General features: G+C 40.3%; 1 protein-coding gene across 1 annotated transcript in view; it reads left to right on the forward strand.

Annotated features, from left to right (window-relative positions):
* Positions 1-4290: 4290 nt before the first annotated feature.
* The window catches only part of FIG4 (FIG4 phosphoinositide 5-phosphatase), a 94164-nt gene continuing 78796 nt past the window's right edge, over positions 4291-19658 (forward strand). The window contains exon 1 of the mRNA XM_069487295.1: positions 4291-4505. Within this exon, the coding sequence (XP_069343396.1) occupies positions 4440-4505 (66 nt within the window). The 5' untranslated portion in view covers positions 4291-4439. The remainder of the gene's footprint in view (positions 4506-19658) is intronic.

The following is a 19658-nucleotide window of genomic DNA, read 5'->3' on the forward strand; positions in this document are numbered from 1 at the left end:
CACCGGACTGCAACCTTGTGAAACCCTAAGCAGAGAACCCAGCTGAGCTATGCTAGGACTCTTGGTCATGGAAACTGTGAAATAATAAATGTGTGTGTTTTAAGCTGCTCAATTTGTGGTAATTTGCTATGCAGCACAGAAAACTAATGCAAGTGGGCACAAAACATGTAGATCTTTGTGTCTCATAAAGGATCCACCCCAGAAGAGGCACTGAACAACCAGGTGGACCGGATGATTATACAGTAGATGCCAGCCAGTCTTTGTCCTTGGTCATCTCAGTGCTTGCATAAGGGGTTCATAAAAAGTATAGGTACGGTGGCAGGGATGGAGGTAGTGGAGGCTATGCGTGGGCTCCACAAGGCTCCCTCTTACTAGGCTGATCTAGCTACTACTACTGCTGAATGTTCTACCTGTCCACAGCAGAGGCTGAGGCTGAGCCCTCAACATGGTACAATCCCTTGAGGGGACAAAACAACCATTCAGTGACAAATTGATTACATAGGACTCCTTCACTATGGAAGGGGCAAGCGACATGTGTTCCCAGTATGCGTTTGCTTTCCCTACCCACAGTGCCTTGGCCAGCACCCCATCCAAGGATTTAGACTGTTTAGATCCCATTGCCTGGGATCAAAGGGCCCTCTTTACAGTAAAGGAGATATGACAAGAGGCAAGTGAACACGGGATCTTATCACATGCCACCGCACCTAGAAGCCGTTGGTCTGACAGAAGGTTGGAATGGCTTCTTAAAGGTATAGCTAAGGCACTAGTTTGGGATTGTGTGGGATTGAGACAGCGTACTTCCAGATGAGGAATACACTTCGAGCCAAGGGTTGGAAGTAGGAGTGGCCCCTCTCACTCTCACTCTCAGTGATTGATTTGGGGAATTTGTATTTCCCTTCCAGGGGTGGGGAACCTGCAGCCATGGCCTTCTGGATCTTTGAGTACAGCCGTTTGACTGAATCCACATTTTACAGAACAAATCCCTTTAATAAGGGACTTGGGTTTGGTTGAGGAGAGAGATGGGTCTATTAGGGGGCCCTGTAAAAAGGTTTCTAAAACTAAATCTAAGGCTCCTGCTGTCACCTGGTCATTTTTGGCTCCACCAGCCTATAGGGAGTTACTGCACGGGGAGGTGGAGACAGGCTGCTGCTATATAATTGGGGTGGGGGATGTATGTCGTGAACTCAGGGGATTCTCTGAGATACCTCTTGATGCTTTCATGTCCAGTGCATGGGTAATTTCAGCAACCAAAATCTCACAAGGACATAGTAACCAGGGGCTTACACTCTTCAGAGATCAAAGCTGGTTATCCAACGAGGCAAACAACTTAGACCAGCAGAAGTGCTAGGCAGCGGTAAGGAAAACCTAGAGTGGGTAGTTAAGAAAGGAGATGATGAATTATCAATTACAGAGCTAGGATTAATAGTAGTAGTAGAGTCTGTAGCTTGTCCCATTCGTCGTCTTTTTGTAAGTTCTTTTCTTTTAGAAATTGGGACTAGCCACTACCTTAAAGAATCGGTGATGTGATGGTGTGAACTTACTGTGGGGGAAGAGTGGATATGAGTGGTGCAAAAGGTGGAATGTAGATGTTATTAGTTCCTCATCCATATCCACTTGACATGTACCTCTTTTTCTATGCATGGCCAGCCCAATTTCCAAAGACCAGCATGTGTGACTCTTTGCCTAAGGGCTTTCTCCAGCTGCCAGAACCCACTCTGCCCCAGCACAGGGCAGACTAGAAGTTCAGGGCATCAATGCTCTGCCATAGCCAGGCTTCACCCAATAACTGATGGAAGCTGGTGAATAAGTATCTCAGCTCCCTTGCCCCTTAAGAGGGGATAACTCTGAGACATGCATCCCAGTATTCCCTAGTGAATATTCAGCCACAGAGAAATTTGCTTGATAATATTCCCTTTATTAGTTTCCTTCCTCTCCCTGCTGCTACTTCCTGGGATTACATCCCATATAAACTACTTGCCTTCAAATTTTTGTCTCAGGATCTGCTTCTGGGTGGAAACTAAGATAAGGTTTGAATGGAAGTGCTTAATTATAGTATGATATAATAATTGAAAACCAGAATTCTACAGACATTTTAAGAGTTGTTATCCCATATAAAAACGTGCAAATATTTAACTCATATTGAGAAGTGTTGGTCTCCATAATGAAATGGAACAGAGCTAAGTATTTTTCCCAGTTAAAACATACAAGTCAGTGCAAAAATGCCAGAACTGACATGACCATCTTTTAAACTCACAACTAATGGACGTGGTGAGCATTGTATGGGGGAATCCTGGCTTGGGTGAGGGAGGCAAAGTCATAAAATGTAACCAAAATGTTTGTACCTCCATAATACCCTGAAATTAAAAAAAAAGATAGAAAAAAATAAAAGTAATACCAAACTATGAAGAAAAAATCAAAATAATATACAATTAAAAATTTCTTGGCTGGGCGAGGTAGCTCACGCCTGTAATCCTAGCACTCTGGGAGGCTGAGGCGGCAGGATCGCTGGAGGTCAAGAGTTCGAGACCACTCTGAGCAAGAGCAAGACCCCGTCTCTACTAAAAAAAAATAGAAAGAAATTATATGGACAACTAAAAATATATATAGAAAAAATTAGCCGGGCATGGTGGCACATGCCGGTAGTCCCAGCTACTTGGGAAGCTGAGGCAGTAGGACCGCTTAAGCCCAGGAGTTTGAGGTTGCTGTGAGCTAGGCTGACGCCACGGCACTCTAGTCAGGGCAAAAGAGCGAGACTCTGTCTTGGAAAAAATAAAAAAAAAATTCTTTTTAAAAATTGTGATTTCTCAATGTTGAATTTACAATATAATCTCTAACATCATATTACGTGCTTATGCTACAATTCTATAAACTTTAAAAAAAAGTTTCATTACACTTTTAGCAGTTGAGAAACCCTTCAGCAGTGGATTCTGAGGTTCAGAGGGGTCACATCTCCTGGGCAACCTAGCACTTCCGCCTAGGCTAGGTGAGCTGCCCGTCCACTACGTCTTGTACTCTCGTAGTAGGTGGTCAGCAAATATTTGTAGAATAAATACATTCGTCGTTGAAAGGAGAAGTAGCTTAAAGTGGATTTACAAAAAGATCCCGAAGTTTAGTTTTGCAAGAAAAGGGAACTGGCCTGGGGGTCCCCGCAGGAGGTGAGATCCCGTGCAATCGATACCAAAATGCATGCGGGCGGTGGACAACGACCCCGCCGCACCTGGAAAAAAGTTGCTTACCTGGCGCCGGCGGATCCCGCAGTCCCAACAGCAACCGCGCCAGAGGCTCCACGGACTGTTGAGGGGTTGCCGGGGAAACCTACCGCGGCGCGCGGGGACTCGCAGGGCGGGGACTCGCAGGGCGGGGACTCGCAGGGCGGGGACTCGCAGGGCGGGGACTCGCAGGGCGGGGACTCGCAGGGCGGGGACTCGCAGGGCGGGGACTCGCAGGGCGGGGACTCGCAGGGCGGGGACTCGCAGGGCGGGGACTCGCAGGGCGGGGACTCGCAGGGCGGGGACTCGCAGGGCGGGGCTGTACTTCGTTAATTTATTTTTTTTTATTCTAAGTATTCACTTTTGTACCTAATTGTGTATTCATAAGTGTGATGCACTCCTTTTCATAAATATGGAAGAGGGTGCATACATTGTCGGTTTATGTCACACGCACGAAATGGAAGAAACCTTATTTTAACACGGAACGCCCGGACTCCAAAGCCCTCGCTTGTTCCGCTACACGACACTCAATAGTCCATTTTTAGAATCCACACACGGTTAACCTTAGACACAAATATGTGGCAAAGTCCGAAATTTCCACCTTTAGGTGACTGAAAAAATTCCTTGGATCACACAACCTCGGTACAACATGACTCTCAAGGAAAAAACAGGCAACGAAAGAGAGGTGAGAGGAAAAACATCGACATTCAGTGAAGGACCATCTGATAGCACATTCCCAGGAAAATAAGGGCAGAAGTAGGTAGGCAAAAAACAGTTCAATGTGGGAATGGCTCTATCCTGCAACTCGGAAAACCCGCTTCAGAGGAAGCAACCCAATCCCAAACTTTCTCCGTTTTTCCTAAGAGAGGGAGGAGATAAAAGAGAGACTCAATAAATCTGCTACTTTTTCTCCGCCCACTTTTCCTCTTGCCCTCACTAAAGATGGCGCTCTTCGCTTCCTCCCTCGGCAGCACGCAGGTTCTGGGATCTTCTACGCGCCCTATAGTACATCCTTCAGCTCGGCTCCCGCCATGCCTGGGCGGGGCCGGCCTGGAGGCGGGGCGCAGGGATCCGGAAACACCTGAGCTGTAGCTGATCGTAGTTTTAGTGCACAGGCGGTGTTTATCCTGGCCGGACTTGGTGCCCAGGGTCTGAACTGTTTGCTCGCCGGGTCTCCTGGGGCGGTCCAGCGACTGGTGCCCAGGCGTGGAGCCCTCATTTGCTCTCGCCATGCCCGTGGCCGCTGCCCCCATCATCAGTTCGGTCCAGAAGCTGGTGCTGTACGAGACCAGAGCTGTGAGTACCCGGCGCGGCGGGGAGCGGGCGAGAGGGTGGCTGCAGGCTGGGTAGGTGTGGGGCCCTAGGGCAGAGGCTGCACCCGCCTCCCCCTCCTTCCTCCTCAGTCCCAAATCCTTGTCATACACAGCCTTGGGGGAAGCTAGCCCTCCTGGGCTGTGCCTGGGGGTCTTCATCCTATTTTCGCACCGAGGGCACTGCTGCGTTTGCATTTACTTATTTCCACTTAGGAGCCTTGGGTGGAACACACTGGAAACAGGTGCTTGTGGTACCCCAGGAGCTGTTTATGAGGTCCTGTACGAGTTACTGGATTCTTTTCAGCTTTCAGAAAGTCTGGTAAAGTTCTAAAGTTCACAAGTGTACCGGCAGGGTATGAAAAAAAATTGATCTATGACGCGGTAGCTTTTCTTCTTTCCTCTTCCGTGGTATCTCATCACTGTGATTGATGTTAATTATGTGCACTTTTATTGCAAAATTTTTTGTTCTCTTTTTTTTTTTCTTATTTGAAAGGAAAGAAAAACTTACGTTGTTTGAAGACAGCTAATTTGTTTGGATAACATTGTCTTGCTTTTCACTTTTTTCAACATAGCATTTATTTATTTTTTTTAATTTTATTACTTCAGATGGCCATGTAGTAGTGAATAACCAGATCAGTTTTTATGTATTTAGGTTACTAGTTCCTTAGTTAAGGGAATTATGTTTATAGAACTTCATACTTTGTCATTTTTGTGATTGGAAAGCAAATTTGATACATTATAGCTTTTCTACATAGGGGTACCAAGGTTACCACAGTGATATTAGGGTCTGTGTTTAAGATTATCACTTCGTGGTAATAAGATTGCATATGCTGAATACTTGCGTAATACTCTTCATATTGTTATGGAGTGTTTTATAAGCTCTTTCAGTGAAACTTGGGTACTCTCCATTGGAGGAGTACAAGAAAGCACTTAACAGTCTCTCAATTATAATGTAATCCTAATAGCATGTCTGGCTTAGGTCATCAGGAGTATAGAATTATTGTTGATCTTAAATTAATTTTGCTGACAACTTCATTTGACTAGATCTAGACCAAGAGATGAAATTATATAATAAGCTGTATTTGCGAGTATCTTCAGTTTTCTGAAGAGAGTCATACAGAAATCATTTGACATTGAAATGAAACCTTCTTTCTGTAAAATGTTCTGCAAAATGTCCCTAGTTAGAAACGTAAATAACTTAAAACACAGAAATTTCAGCCCATTAATCAGGTGAGCATTCATGAGAACTGGTGGAGTTGTTAGTGTCCTTTCTAAAGCACAATTCATATCATAGGGCTCTTGTGCTCAGAAATCTTCAGCAGACCCCATTCTGAAGAGAATAAACTCTGAATCCCTTAGTCTGGCTCACAAAGCCATATATGATTTGTCTTCAACTTGTCGAAGATTTATTTAATATCAATATGACTTGTGTTTAATTTAATATCAATTCATGAAACATTGAGGATTCACTATATTCCTTTATGTTCTTTATTCTGCAGTAAAATTGTATTGATTCAGTTCCCTATAGGTACCCTCTTTTTTTCTGCTCATTTCAATTGTTACAATGTCTCTTCTCTTCCTGTCAAAACCTTGCTGGTCCTCATAGCATAGATCTGGTATATGCCTTGCAAATAGTAGACTCTTCAATAGACGTTGGTTAAGGGGGTCTAACACAAAGAGATGTGTGCTCTAGAAGACAGCTGTGGCCTCTCTCAGCCACCTAAGTGATGGAAACTAATTCTGGCCAGCTTAGAGATAAAAGGTAAGTTTATCAAAGGGATGTTGGGGGAGCCATTGCATGGAATCATTGGAGGAATCTAACTTCCTGGCTTCTGGAGCAAGATAGCAGGTTTGAGAATCCTCTCAGAGTGCTGCCCAAAACAGCGTAGGTGCTGGGAGAAAGAATCTGATTGACCAAGCTATGATTGGATATCTTCCCCTCAGTGGACGAATCATCATGCCAGGGAGGATCTGGCAGTAATGACTTGGCTATGGAACCATCCTCTTTGTTTCAGGGAATGGTTGGGGCTGGGCAACCACCCTCAGAAATGTCTGCTGAATTGAATCACTGAACCTCAGTTGTGTTATTAGTACATAGATAATTCTTTTTAATATTTTTGACTTGAAAAAGATATAAGCAGAAAGATTTTTCTTTAGTAATGATAAGCTCAAAGTTTAAGGGACATAAATAACTTAGAAAAAGGCATAAAATTACTGGCAACTAAATAAATCCCTAGGAATGTAAAAAAACCAAATAAACTATAGTAGGTTATAAGAACAAGAATAGCAGCTAATACTTATGGAGTACTTCTATGTCAGGCATTGTTCAAAGTACTCTACGTATATTTTATTATTTAATTCTCATAAAACCTCTAAGAGGTCAATGCTGTTACTGCTACTACTACTGCTACTATTTGAGGCAAAGAGAATTTAGGACAGTGCTACGTAAAATGTGCTTCAGGTGCCAAGAACATTCACTGAGGAAAGAACACCCTCTTCAGTAAAAGGTGCTGGGAAAACTGGATATCCATATGCAGAAGAATGAAACAACCTTTTTTTCTCACCATATTAAAAAATCAACTCAGAATGGATTAAAGACTTAAATATAAGACCTGAAATGTAAAGCTACTAGAAGCAAACATAGGGGAAATGCTTGAGGACATTGGTCTAGGCAAAGATTTTATGGGTAAGACTTTAAAACCACAGGCAACAAAAGCAAAAATAGACAAATGGAACTATATCAAACTAAAAGCTTCTGCACAGAAAAGGAAATAATCAACAGAATAAAGATATAACCTGTAGAATGGAGAAAATATTTGCAAACTATTCATCCAAGAAGGGAGTAATATACAGAATATACAAGGAACTCAGAAACTCAACGGCAAAAACCCAAATAATCTGGTTAAAAAATGGGTAAGGGATCTAAATAGACATTTCTCAAAAGAAGACTTACAAATGGCCTACAGGTATATGGAAAAAAAAAAATTCAACATCACTAATTATCAGGGAAATGCAAATTGAAACCACAATAAGATATCATCTCATCCAGTTAGAATGGCTGTTATCAAAAAGACAAAAAACAAATGCTTGTGAATATATGGAGAAAAGGGAAGTTTTATATACTATTGGTGGAAATGTAAATTAGTACAGCCATTATGAAAAACAGTATGGAAGTTGCTCAAAAAACTAAAAATAGAACTGCCATAAGATGCAGCAATCGAACTGGGTATACATACAAGGAAACTTCAAAAAGTTTATGGAAAAATGGAATTAAAAGATAAAAATATGATGTTTATTTCTCAACATAAGCTCCATCAAGGTCAAGACACTTTTGTAAGTGATGATACCAGCCATTTAGGTCCATCCCTAATGATGGACTGGGAATTTAATCATATCAATGCCATCTTTTTTACATTATTCACTGAAAAAAAATGGGTGCCCTTCAGATTTTTTAAGATTAGGAAGCAAAAAGGTAGGTGGATGCCTAATGATTTCCTATCGAGACTGTTTTAAAATTTGCCCTTGTTTGAAGAGAGGAATGAGCAGGAGCATTGTCGTGATAGAGAAGGACTCTCTGGTGAAGATTTCTCAGGTGTTTTTCTGCTAAAACTTTGGCTGACTTTCTCAAAACATTCTGATAAGGGGATGGTATCAATCTTTGGCCCTTCAGAAAGTCACCAAGAAAAATGCCTTGAGCATCCTCCAAAACTGTTGCCATAAACTTTGCTCTTGACTGGGCCACTTTTGCTTTGGCCAGACCATGGCTCCCTCTTTGTAGCCATTGCTTTGATTATGCTTTGTCTTCATGATCATACTTGTAAAGCCATATTTCATCTCCTGTTGCAATTCTTTGAAGAAATACTTCAGGATCTTGATCCCACTTGTTTAAAATTTCCATTGAAATCTCTGGTCTTGTCTGCAGCTGATCTGGGGACAAGTTTTGGCACCCATCAAGTAGAAAGTTTGTTCAACTTCAGCTTTTCAGTCATAATTGTGTAAGTTAAACCATTTGAGATGTCTGTGATGTTGGCTATTGTTTGTGCTGTTAGTTGTCGGTCTCCTTCAATTAGGGCATGGAAGAGATGAACTTTTTCCTTGCAAATTGATGTGGATGGTCTGCTGCAGGCTTCGTCTTCAGCATCATCTCATTTCTTCTTAAAATGAGTTATCCATTTGTAAACTGCTGATTTCTTTAGAACATTATCCCCATATACTTTTTGTAGAATATCAGTGATTTCACCATTCTTCCACCGAAGCCTCACCATAAATCTGATGTTTGTTCTTGCTTCAATTTTAGCAGAATTCATGTTGCTCTGATAGGGTCTCTTTTCAAACTGATGTCTTTTTAGTGCCTCAAACTAGATCCTGTTCAGATATGTTACAACAAGTTGATATGAGTTTATTTTTGTGCAAAAAAAATTTAAAATCCATGCATAGTTTTTTCCATAATACAGATTTTCTATGAAGTCCCCTTGTATATTCAAAGGGAAGAAAATCAGTATATAGGAGAGATATCTGTACCTTCATGCTTACTGCAGCACTGTTTACAATAGGCAAGCTATGAAATCAACCTAAACATTCATTGAAAGATAAACGGATAAAGAAAATGTGGTATATATACACAATGGAATACTATTCAGCCATAAAAAGATTAAAATCCTGTCATTCATGGCAATATGAATGAGCCTGGAGGACATTATGTTAAATATAATAAGGCAGGCACAGAAGGATAAATAGTGCATGTTCTTGCTCATATGTGGGAGCTGAAAAAACACTGAGCTCATGGAAGTAGAGAGTAGAATTTCGGTTATTAGAGGCTGGGAAGGGTAGAGAGAAGGGGAGGATAGGGAGAGGTTTGTTAAAGGATACAAAATTACAGCTAGATAGGAAGAATAAGTTCTAGTGTTCTATAGCAGTGGTCCCCAACCTTTTTAGCACCAGGGACCAGTTTCATGGAAAACAGTTTTTCCACAGACGGGGGAGGGGATGGTTTCAGGATGATTTAAGCACATTACATTTATCGTGCAGTCAGACCTCTCTGCTAATGATAATGTTTTTGCAACTGCTCCCCAGTGCTAGCATCACCACCTCAGCTCCACCTCAGATCATCAGGCATTAGATTCTCATTCTCGCACAACCTAGATCCCTCGCATGCTCATTTTATAGTAGGGTTCCTGCTCCTATGAGAATGTAGTGTCGCTGATCTGACAGGAGGTGGGGCTTATGCAGTGATGCTAGTGATGGGGAGTGGTTGGTTGTAAATACAGATGAAGCTTGCCATTATCACCTTGTCTTGATGATTGTAGTTTTATAGTAAGTCTTGAAATGGGGAAGTTTTCCAATTTTACTCTTTTCCCAAGTTTTTGTGGCTGTTCTAGTACCTTTGTATTTCCATATGAATTTTACAATAGGCTTATCGATTTCTAATAAAAAATCTGTTGGGATTGTGATTTGGATTTCACTGAATCTGTAGACCACTTTGGGGAGAACTGAAATCATGTCATTTAGAAAGAGGAACACTTCTTCCTTCCCAATCTTGATGCATTTTATTTCTTTTTCTTGCCTTATGGCACTAGCTAGAATCTCTAGTAGAAAGTTTAATAAAAGTGACAAGAACAGACATTCGTGTCTTGTTTTTGATCTTAGTGGGAAAGTATTTTGTCTTTCACTATTTAGTGTGATGTTGGTTTTCATAGATGCCCTTTATCAGGTTGAGGTGGTTTCTTTCTATTCCTAGTTTGATGGCAGTTTTTTTTTTTAATCATGAATAAGTGTTGAATTTTGTTAAATGTTTTTTTCTGCATCTGCATATGACATTTCCTTTATTTGTTTATTATGGTAAATTACATTAATTCATTTTCAGGTGTTAAACCTTGGATTTTGGAGGTATATACTACATGATCATGCTTCAGTATTGTTTTCACATGTTGCTAGATACTTTGTGCTAATATTTTGTTAAGAATTTTTGCCTTTGTATTCAGCATATTGGTCTATCATTTTCTTAAACATCTTTGTCTGATTTTGATATCAGGGTAACTCCACCATCATAAAATGAGTTGAACACTTTCCTTATGGTTTCTGAAAATGATTATATAAGATTGGTATTGTTTCTTTTTTCAATGCTTGCTAGAATTCACTAGTGAAACATTTGGAGTTGGAGTTGCTTTGTGGGGTGAATTTTGATAATGATAAGAATCTCTCTAATGGATATAGGGCCATACAGATTTTCAGTGGATCTTGAATCAGTTTTAATAAATTGTCTTTTTCAAGAAATTTCTTCATTTCATCTTGTTGAATTTATTGGCACCAAGGTATCTGTAATATTTCCTTAATTTTTTTATATCTGTAGGATTTATAGTAAAATTCCCTCTTTTATTTCTGACGTTGGTATTTTGTATTCTCTTTCATTTTTTCTTAATCCATGTTGCTAGGGATTTATTCATTTTATTAATCATTTGAAAGAACCAACTTTGACTTGGTTAATTCTCTCTATTGTATGTTTTCTGTTTAATTAGTTTCTGCTTTTAGGCTTATTATTTTCTTCCTTGTGTGCATTTTGTATTAATTAGTGTCTTATTCTGTTTGGGCTGCTCTAACAAAATACTGTTAATATAAACTAGCTGGCTTATAAGTCATTAACATTTATTTCTCACAATTCTGGAGGCTAAGAAGTCCAAGATCAAGGCACTGGCAGAATCAGTGTCTGGTGAGGGCCCATTGTGTCCTCACATAGTAGAAGGGGCAAACAAGCTCTCTCAGGCCTCTTTTACTAATTTTATTAATAAATGGGCACTATTCTCATTCAGGAGGGCTCTGCCCTCATGATCACCTCCAAAAGGCCCCACTTCTTAATACTATCACACTGAGGAATTTTGGGAGGACACAAACATTTAGACCACAGGAATCAATTCATCTTTCTTTAGCTTCATAAGATAGAAGTTTAGATCATTGACTTAATTTTTTTTTCTTTTCTAATATAAAGCATTTAAAACTATAAATGTAAATTAAAAAAAACAGAAGACTGATGACAGATGAGTAAAGTATTAGTAGCCTGAACAGCAGAGAAAGCAGCGTATCTTGACCTGCAAAAATATTTTATCAATTAATCTGAAAAATAAAACATCTAATAGACTGGCTGCTCCCAAAGCCCCTGCACTATGGCCGCCATCCTGGCACTATGGCCGCCATCCTGGGGTTTCCCTTCACCGTCATCCTGTATCCTCTATTGTCACGATTTTCCTGTTTTTCTGAGTCCCATAATTTCCTCTTTCTTACTTATGCCCTCATTTTGGTGGAGTACCTCCTTTAATTCCCTAGGACATGAATAGGTAATTCACCAAAAAAAAAAAAAAAAGAAGTATGAATATGAAAAGATATTCAACTTGCTAATAAATAAAACAATAAAATGAAAATAGATTCCTATTTTTCCCATCAGAATGGCAAAGATTGGCCAAAACATTATTGGCAAGTATTTGAAAGAAATGAGCACTCTTGTTTTGGTTGGTAGGAGTGTATTTACAAGTTGAGTGTCTCTAATCCAAAAATCTGAAATCCAGAATGCTCCAAAATCCAAAGCTTTTTGAGTGCCAATATGATGCCACAAGTGGTGATGCCAAACAACACAGATTGTCCACATGGGTGGATGAGATAGTGACACGTTTGCTTTCTGTTGGTTCAGTGTACACAAACTTTGTTTCATGCACAAGATTCTTTAAAATACTGTATAAAATTACCTTCAGTCGATGTGTGTAAGGTATAGATAAAACATAAATGAATTTGTGTTTAGACTTGGGTCCTGTCCCCAAGATATCTCATTATGTATGTGCACATATTCCACAATTTGAAAAAATTCGAAATCTGATTCACTTCTGGTCCCAAGCATTTCAGATAAGGGATCCTTGACCTATAATTGTTTATGAAGGAATTAGGAGACACATTTAGGGGCAAAAGAAACAGTGGGCAAGATGGAGTGTCTCTTGTCCTAAGCCTTCATTTAGAAGGATAAAGGTGAAGTTCGGGTTGTCATTGTTACCTGCATGTAGAGGTGGATTTTGAGAAATATTTGGAGAGGAAAGGGAGCTGGGTTGGTAGATGGCATGCAGGAGGTACAGTTTTGGCCTTTGAAGCCTTCTCTGAAACTTACCTATTCTCTCTGGCCATCACCTTCATTATGCCCTTTAGCTCCTATGACCTTGCTCTGGTCCCTATCTGCCCTGTGGCCCAGGCCTAATCCAGCCCTAACAGTCATACAGCCCAGTGCAACTAAGAGTTGCCCATGGGAGATTTAGCAACTCAGAATTATCCCAGGTGAAAATTGTTTGCCTTTACAGGCAGGTGCCCTTGCATAATATGTGATGCCCTAGGGGTCTTAGCATCATACTAAGTGACTATTTGATAACAAAGAAATGAACACATTAACAATTGGCTTTCAAATTGGTAGCTGAACAGAACTAGGGCTGCATGTGCCTACATGTGTGTTTTATGGGAGTGAAAATTGTTAGGATAATCTTTACTCTTACTAGTTCACAATTATTAGTTTGTATATGTATGTATGTATGTATGTACTAGTGCATGTATTTTCTACCCTGCTCCAAAAGGAGTTAAGGAAGCTTCCTCCCTACCCTTATCACACAAAGTAGAATAAAATAAGAACCACATCATGAGGAATACACCTTACTTAATTAGCCTTGACTTGTGTAATCAGAGAATAGGAAAGAACAATATAGGGTGTAGTTGGCCAGGGAACCAAAGGATATAAAGTGGGAAAGAGAAGCATAGTAATTGTAGCTGGTTTAGAAGGTGTGGTTGGAGGTGACATTCATGCTTATTTCTACAGGGGATTTGAAGCTTCCCCATGAGTAAAGCCCTGAAGTTCTAATGAGTGAGCTTGGAGACCTCTCTGCAGACTATCAAAAACTCACTTGCCCTTTCTGGGCTGCCTTACCCGGTTGTTGGGATGGCTAAACTAAGTGAAGGGGCAGGCCTGGGTTGTTGGGATGGCTAAACTAAGTGAAGGGGCAGGCCTGGGTTGTTGGGATGGCTAAACTAAGTGAAGGGGCAGGCCTGCAATGCTGTTAGATTGTGAGAAGTAACTTTGTGGTGATCTTTAAAAACAATATATTTAATCTGAAAGTTCAAGTGAAGTTTAATGTTATTTGAAGCTGTCACACAGCCTAAAATTTCTTCCCTTTGAAGAAGGCTGATTTTCCTCCCTCAGATGAAAAGTGAGTGATTAATTAGCCTGTCATTATAAAAGGAAATAATGTTAGTAGATACTGAATATCCTGTTAAATGGATTAGCTATTGTATTCCATTTGGATTTCACGTATATATTTTAGAAACATATTCATCTTTATACCAAGTCACCACTGTTAAAGCTGCATATTGAAATTTTGAGCTTTTTCTTGAACAATGATGCTTAGCTTTCAGAAGAGAGCCACTCAGATCATCTTCTATCTTAATGGGCATTTTAATACAGTTTTTTTTTTTTTTGGTGTCCTAATTCTCCACCCCAACTCCTGCCCGCCCCCCGACATATCTACAAACAAACAGACATTTTCCCGATTTCCACATTTCATATGTGCCTATTTACATGTATATATGCATTCAGGCAGTCCAGCTGATGCATGCCTGATTTATGGAAACCTGATGTACTCCAATTACTGCTCCCTTTCCTTCCCTGTTAGTCTTGGGCATTTTATTTATCTCCTTTATCACCACCATTTGAACCATGGGCTTTTCACTACTATAGACTGTGCCAATACGTCAGACGACCTTTCCTTCTTCCTACGATCCCTAATTTTTACTGTAAATTTATAACAAACTTAATGCCCACTTTCCTTCATATATGTAAATCTCCTCTCAACACATTCACACACCTTAGGTATTCTTCTGGGTTTCATCTTCTTGAAGCGATGACTTCAGTCTGGACTGGCTGCTCCCAAAGCCCCTGCACTATGGCTGCCATCCTGGGGTTTCCCTTCACCATCATCCTATATCCTCTCTTGTCACAATTTCTCTGCTTTTCCGAGTCCCATAATTTCCTCTTTTCTTAATTATGCCCTCATTTTGGTGGAGTACCTCCTTTAATTGCCTCATGAGAAAGAGTTCATGGAAGGTAATTTTTTAAGCCCATGCATGTCTACAAATGTCCTATGCAGCCTCAGTTTTGATGAAATTAATGTTGAATTAAAGACTGCAGTGCATTTTCCCGTAGCATTTTGAAGGCATTATGTCTGTCCCTGTCTTCCACCTTCCAGTGTCGCTGCTGAGAATTTCTAATGTTATTCTACTCTTGATCTTTAGTTTAACTGTTTTTTTCTGTTTAGAGGTTATGCTATCTTCTTTTTATTGTATCTTCTGATATTCCAGAAGTATTAGGTGCCTCAAATTTCGAAGCCTTTTGAAGGTTCTAGAGTGTAAATTGGATTGCTTCTTGAGTTCTCCACTGCCACTGTAGGATGCAGCTGTGTTAGGCATACTTTTCGGTTTCAATTTTTTTTTGCCTGTGATCTCCTTCATTCCTCCTTTTACTCTTGGGGCTTGAGCCTAAAAACAAATGTAAAAGACTTTGCTATGGCTATGTTTGGGAGGAATAGAGGTGTTCACTCTTTCATCTTTATCCAGAATTCTACTCATTTGCTCTTCAGCCAGCTCTGTTGTGGATTTTGCCCCCACCCCATCACCAAGGCTACCCACAGCAAGGCCATTCACAAGCTCCTGTTACCAGATGCTCTGGGCACTTCTCCGTCCTATCTTACTTGACTTCTTAGCAGCATTTGGTGTGAACGTGACTGCTTCCTCCAGTTCCAGATGATCTCCTCCTGTTGCTTTGAGGCGTCCACCCTGTGTTGGGGTGTTGCCATTCACTGGCCATTCCACTCAGTCTTTTCAGCTGGTTCCTTCTCCATATCCAGCCTTGAAATAATGGAGTTCCTCAGGCTAGTGTTTTTGGGCTCTCACCACTATTCTCACTCAGCCTCATAGGTTTAACGGAGTACCATGGCTTTAAATGTTGTATATGTGCTGACGGCACCCACTGAGATCTCTCCTTTGAGCTCCAGATTCGTATACCCAGTTCCCACTTGATCTGAGGGCATGTTGTGAATAGAACTCTTGGTTTTCCCTCCAACCTGTTTCTTCTCCAGTCATCCCCACATCAGTAAATGGCACCACCATCTAGCTAGTTGCTCAATCAAAAGTAATTGGATCTATTACTCCCTTTTCCAGTCCAGTCTATTAGTAAGTTATATCTCCAAGATATATCTTCAATTTATCTTTTCCCTCAGGCATCTAGGACAGTGCCTGACACGTGAGGCATTCACTAGTAAATGGTCAACTGAATGACGTCAATAGAAAACTGAGAAAATTAGTAGAAAATGTGGGCTCTTTAAAAACATTGAGGTCATGAAAGACAAAAATCGAGGAATTATTCTAGATCAAAAGATATTTAAAAAGACGTGGTAACTGAATGCAGTGTAGAATCCTTCATAAGATTCTGGTTTTTAAAAAGCCAGATATAGAGGATAAGGACACTTGAGGAAATTTGAATGTGGATTTCATATAGATAATGTCATATCAATGATATGATTATGTAGAAGGATGCCTTTGTTTTAAGGAAATAAAAATAGAAATTGCTAGGGGTGATATGTTATAATACCTGCAACTCATTTCCCAAGGTTCAGAGGAAGAAAGCTTTTATCAGGAAGGAGAGAGAAAACAAATGCAACAAAATGTTAACAGTTGGTAGATCTAGATGAAGAGTATATGGGTGTTCATTGTATTGTTCTATTATCTTACAGTAGGTTTCAAAATAAAAAATCAGCAGTAGAATAGGATTTAATGGAAATATATTTCAGGGATTTCTTTTTTCTTTCTTTCTTTTTTTTTTTTTTGACAGACTCTCTCTCTGTTGCCCTGGCTGGAGTGCAGTGGTGTCATCATAGCTCACTGCAGCCTCGAACTTCTGGGCTCGAGTGATCCTCCCATCTCAGCCTCTTGACTAGCTGGGATTATGGGCACATGCCATCATGCCCAGCTAATTTAAAAAAATTTTTTTTAGTAGAGACAGGGTCTCCCTATGTTGCCCAGGCTGTTCTTGAACTCCTGGCCTCAAGTGATCCTCCCACCTAGGCCTTCCAAAGTGTTAGGATTACAGGCATGAGCCACCATGCCCAGCCATATTTCAGAGAAATTTTTAATCTACAAAATACAGAGATCCATTTTGAAGCATACTATTAAATGTAACAAAGTTTAAGGATATACATACTTGAAGTGTTTTTATTTTTTTTTGACAGTTATTAGTATCTTTTATTTTTAATGTGTGATAGAGCTATAATACGTTCTTTTTTTTTTTTTTTTTTTTTTCAATTTAATTTTACAGAATCAAAGAGTCTAACAGTATATCTTGTTAGGTACAGTATGTCCTCATAATGTATACCTTATTTCTTGTACAATGATATGAAATAATATGGGAAATATTCATGATAAATTATTAAGTGAACAGTGCAAGTTAAAAACAATAGTTTCATATTTTTTTTCCCCACCCCCCCTTTCCCGAGTCAGCACCTTCAAGTGTTACCACTCCCCAAACCGTGCGCAATGCACTCATTGTGTAGGCATACCCCCATCCCCTCCCCCACCCCCCACCTCAGTCTGATGTCCAATTGGTGTCGTTCCCAGATTTGTATTTAGGTGATGATCAGGGAAACCAATTTTCTGGTGAGTGCATGTGATGCTTGTTTTTCCATTCTTGGGATACTTCACTTAATATAATGGGTTCCAACTCTCTCCAGGAGAACCATAGAGATGTCGTATCTTCATCATTCCTTATAGCTGAGTAATATTCCATGGTATACATATACCACAGCTTACTAATCCAATCATGTATTGATGGGCATTTGGGTTGTTTCCACATCTTTGCTATTGTGAATTGTGCTGCTATAAACATTTGGGTACATGTGCCTTTGTTACAGAATGACCTTTTTTCCTTTGGGTATATGCCCAGTAATGGGATTGCTGGGTCAAATGGCAGGTCTACTTGAATCTGTTTAAGATACCTCCATAATGCTTTCCACAGGGGTTGCACTAGTTTGCAGTCCCACCAGCAGTGTATTAGTGTTCCTGTCTCTCCACACCCACGCCAACATGTGTTGTTTTGGGTTTTTTTGATAAAGGCCATTCTCACTGGAGTTAAGTGATATCTCATTGTGGTTTTGATTTGCATTTCCCTGATGATTAGAGATGTTGAACACTTTTTCATATGTTTGTTAGCCATTTTTATATCTTCTTTTGAAAAATTTCTATTCATGTCCTTTGCCCACTTTTTGATAGGGTTGCTTGATTTTTTCTTGCTGATTTTCCTGAGTTCTAAATAGATTCTTGTTATCAGTCCTTTATCTGATGTGTAGTATGCAAAAATTTTTTCCCATTCTGTAGGTGGTCTGTTTATTCTCTGGACTGTTTCTTTGGCTGTGCAGAAGCTTTTTAATTTAATCAGGTCCCATTCATTTATTTTTGTTGCTGCTGTGATTGCCTTGGGGGTCTTCTTCATAAATTCTTTGCCTAGGCCAATGTCTGTAAGAGTCTTTCCTACATTTTCTTCTAGAATTCTGATTGTATCACGCCTAAGGTTTAACTTAAAGTGTTTTTATATTCAACAGGAAGGAAGTGGAAACAAGGCCTTTCTGGAAAAGCTACTATTTAAAAAATTGATGTGAAAGTAAATATTCAACTGCCCACCAGAGGGCAGTGCAGACAGCGATTCTGCTGCCCAGCGGCAGGACCCTGAAAGCGGTGGCTTGCTTTCCCGCATACCTGTCTCCACGTGTGGTCGCTGTTCTCTGCACAAAACATTTTTAGGATTCTTAGACCGTCTTAGTCCATTTTAGAAGAGTTAGAATGTGGTTAATGATACTGCTTCCCATTTCTTTCCACTCAGATCTGTTTCTAAATTCTGTGGATTCTAGCTTTTGGCTCCTCTGAGACTTCCCTGGAGTCTTTGGAAGGATCTAGATAATGGGAAGTGTAGCTCTGCCTTCCTGTGTGTGTGCTGCAAAGGCCAGTAACTCGTTTGCCCACTAGCATGCCAGGATTTATATTTGACTTTTTACTACAAACTGACAAATCATAATCCTAGTGCAATTAATCTTTAGGTTTCCTAGGATCTGTTAACATTCTGGGAATTTCATTCAGGGATTTTACCTCCCTTAAAGCTGTGATGTGCCTCCTTACCACGTGGTAGACTTAAAAGAGCCATCTTTCTATGTACTTACCCAGAAAAGATGGGTTAGTGTAATTTTACATGTAGAAAATTACCCAGCAAATTAAATGATTACTTTATGGTAGGTGATTGTTTTTTCACCTAACACTTGCCCAATTCCCGTGGAACCATATTGTGCTGCCAGACTAGGGAATTAAAAACCACAGAGGTTAGAGTCTCAGTTTCCTGAGGTGCTTATATTAGATAAGCCCCAAACAAATTTAGACAAAGCCTTCAGAAGTAAGTACTAAATTTAGATATAAATATGTGCTCTGGGGGGAAACAGGTGATGAGTGGAGTGTTGCAGGTGGGGGTGGATGGTAGCACCTGTCCTATCTTGGCTCAGTGCACGAAGTCCTGTGGAGAGGTCCTTCCAGGCCAAACTCAGCATCAGGACAACACCAGCCTGTCCGGGTAGCTTGCTCTGACCATCCCCAAATGAGTTAAGTGCCCTTCCTGTGTTCTCGTCCAGTTCATGCTTCTATTGTGGCATGGTGTTCATGGTTGTTAATTTGCGTGCTCTTCTCTCCCAGGGACGAAGACAGATTTCTAACAGATTGGTGCATTCTCCCAGTCTGGGTCCATTCTGGTCCTGTGCGTGCTTTCCTCCCTTTGGGCTGCTATCTTTTTTCCTCTGTTTTTTGTCTTTTTCCTCAAATACAATGGCACAGACTTGCTGACATCTTAAAAAATAAAGGAGAGAAAAAGGAACTAATGCTCATTGAGTGTCTTCTTTGTGTTGACCGCTGTATTCACTGTGTTGTAGTCTTTGTGAGCTTTTTCTCACTTAATCTTGTTCCTCTAACAAAGGCACCAACCTTCTTCCCCTTTCAGGTCTTTGCACTTGCTGTAATATTTCTTCTCCTGGGAGCTGTT

This window comes from Eulemur rufifrons, chromosome 15, assembly GCF_041146395.1.
Source record: "Eulemur rufifrons isolate Redbay chromosome 15, OSU_ERuf_1, whole genome shotgun sequence".
Classification (NCBI taxonomy): Eukaryota; Metazoa; Chordata; class Mammalia; order Primates; family Lemuridae; genus Eulemur; species Eulemur rufifrons.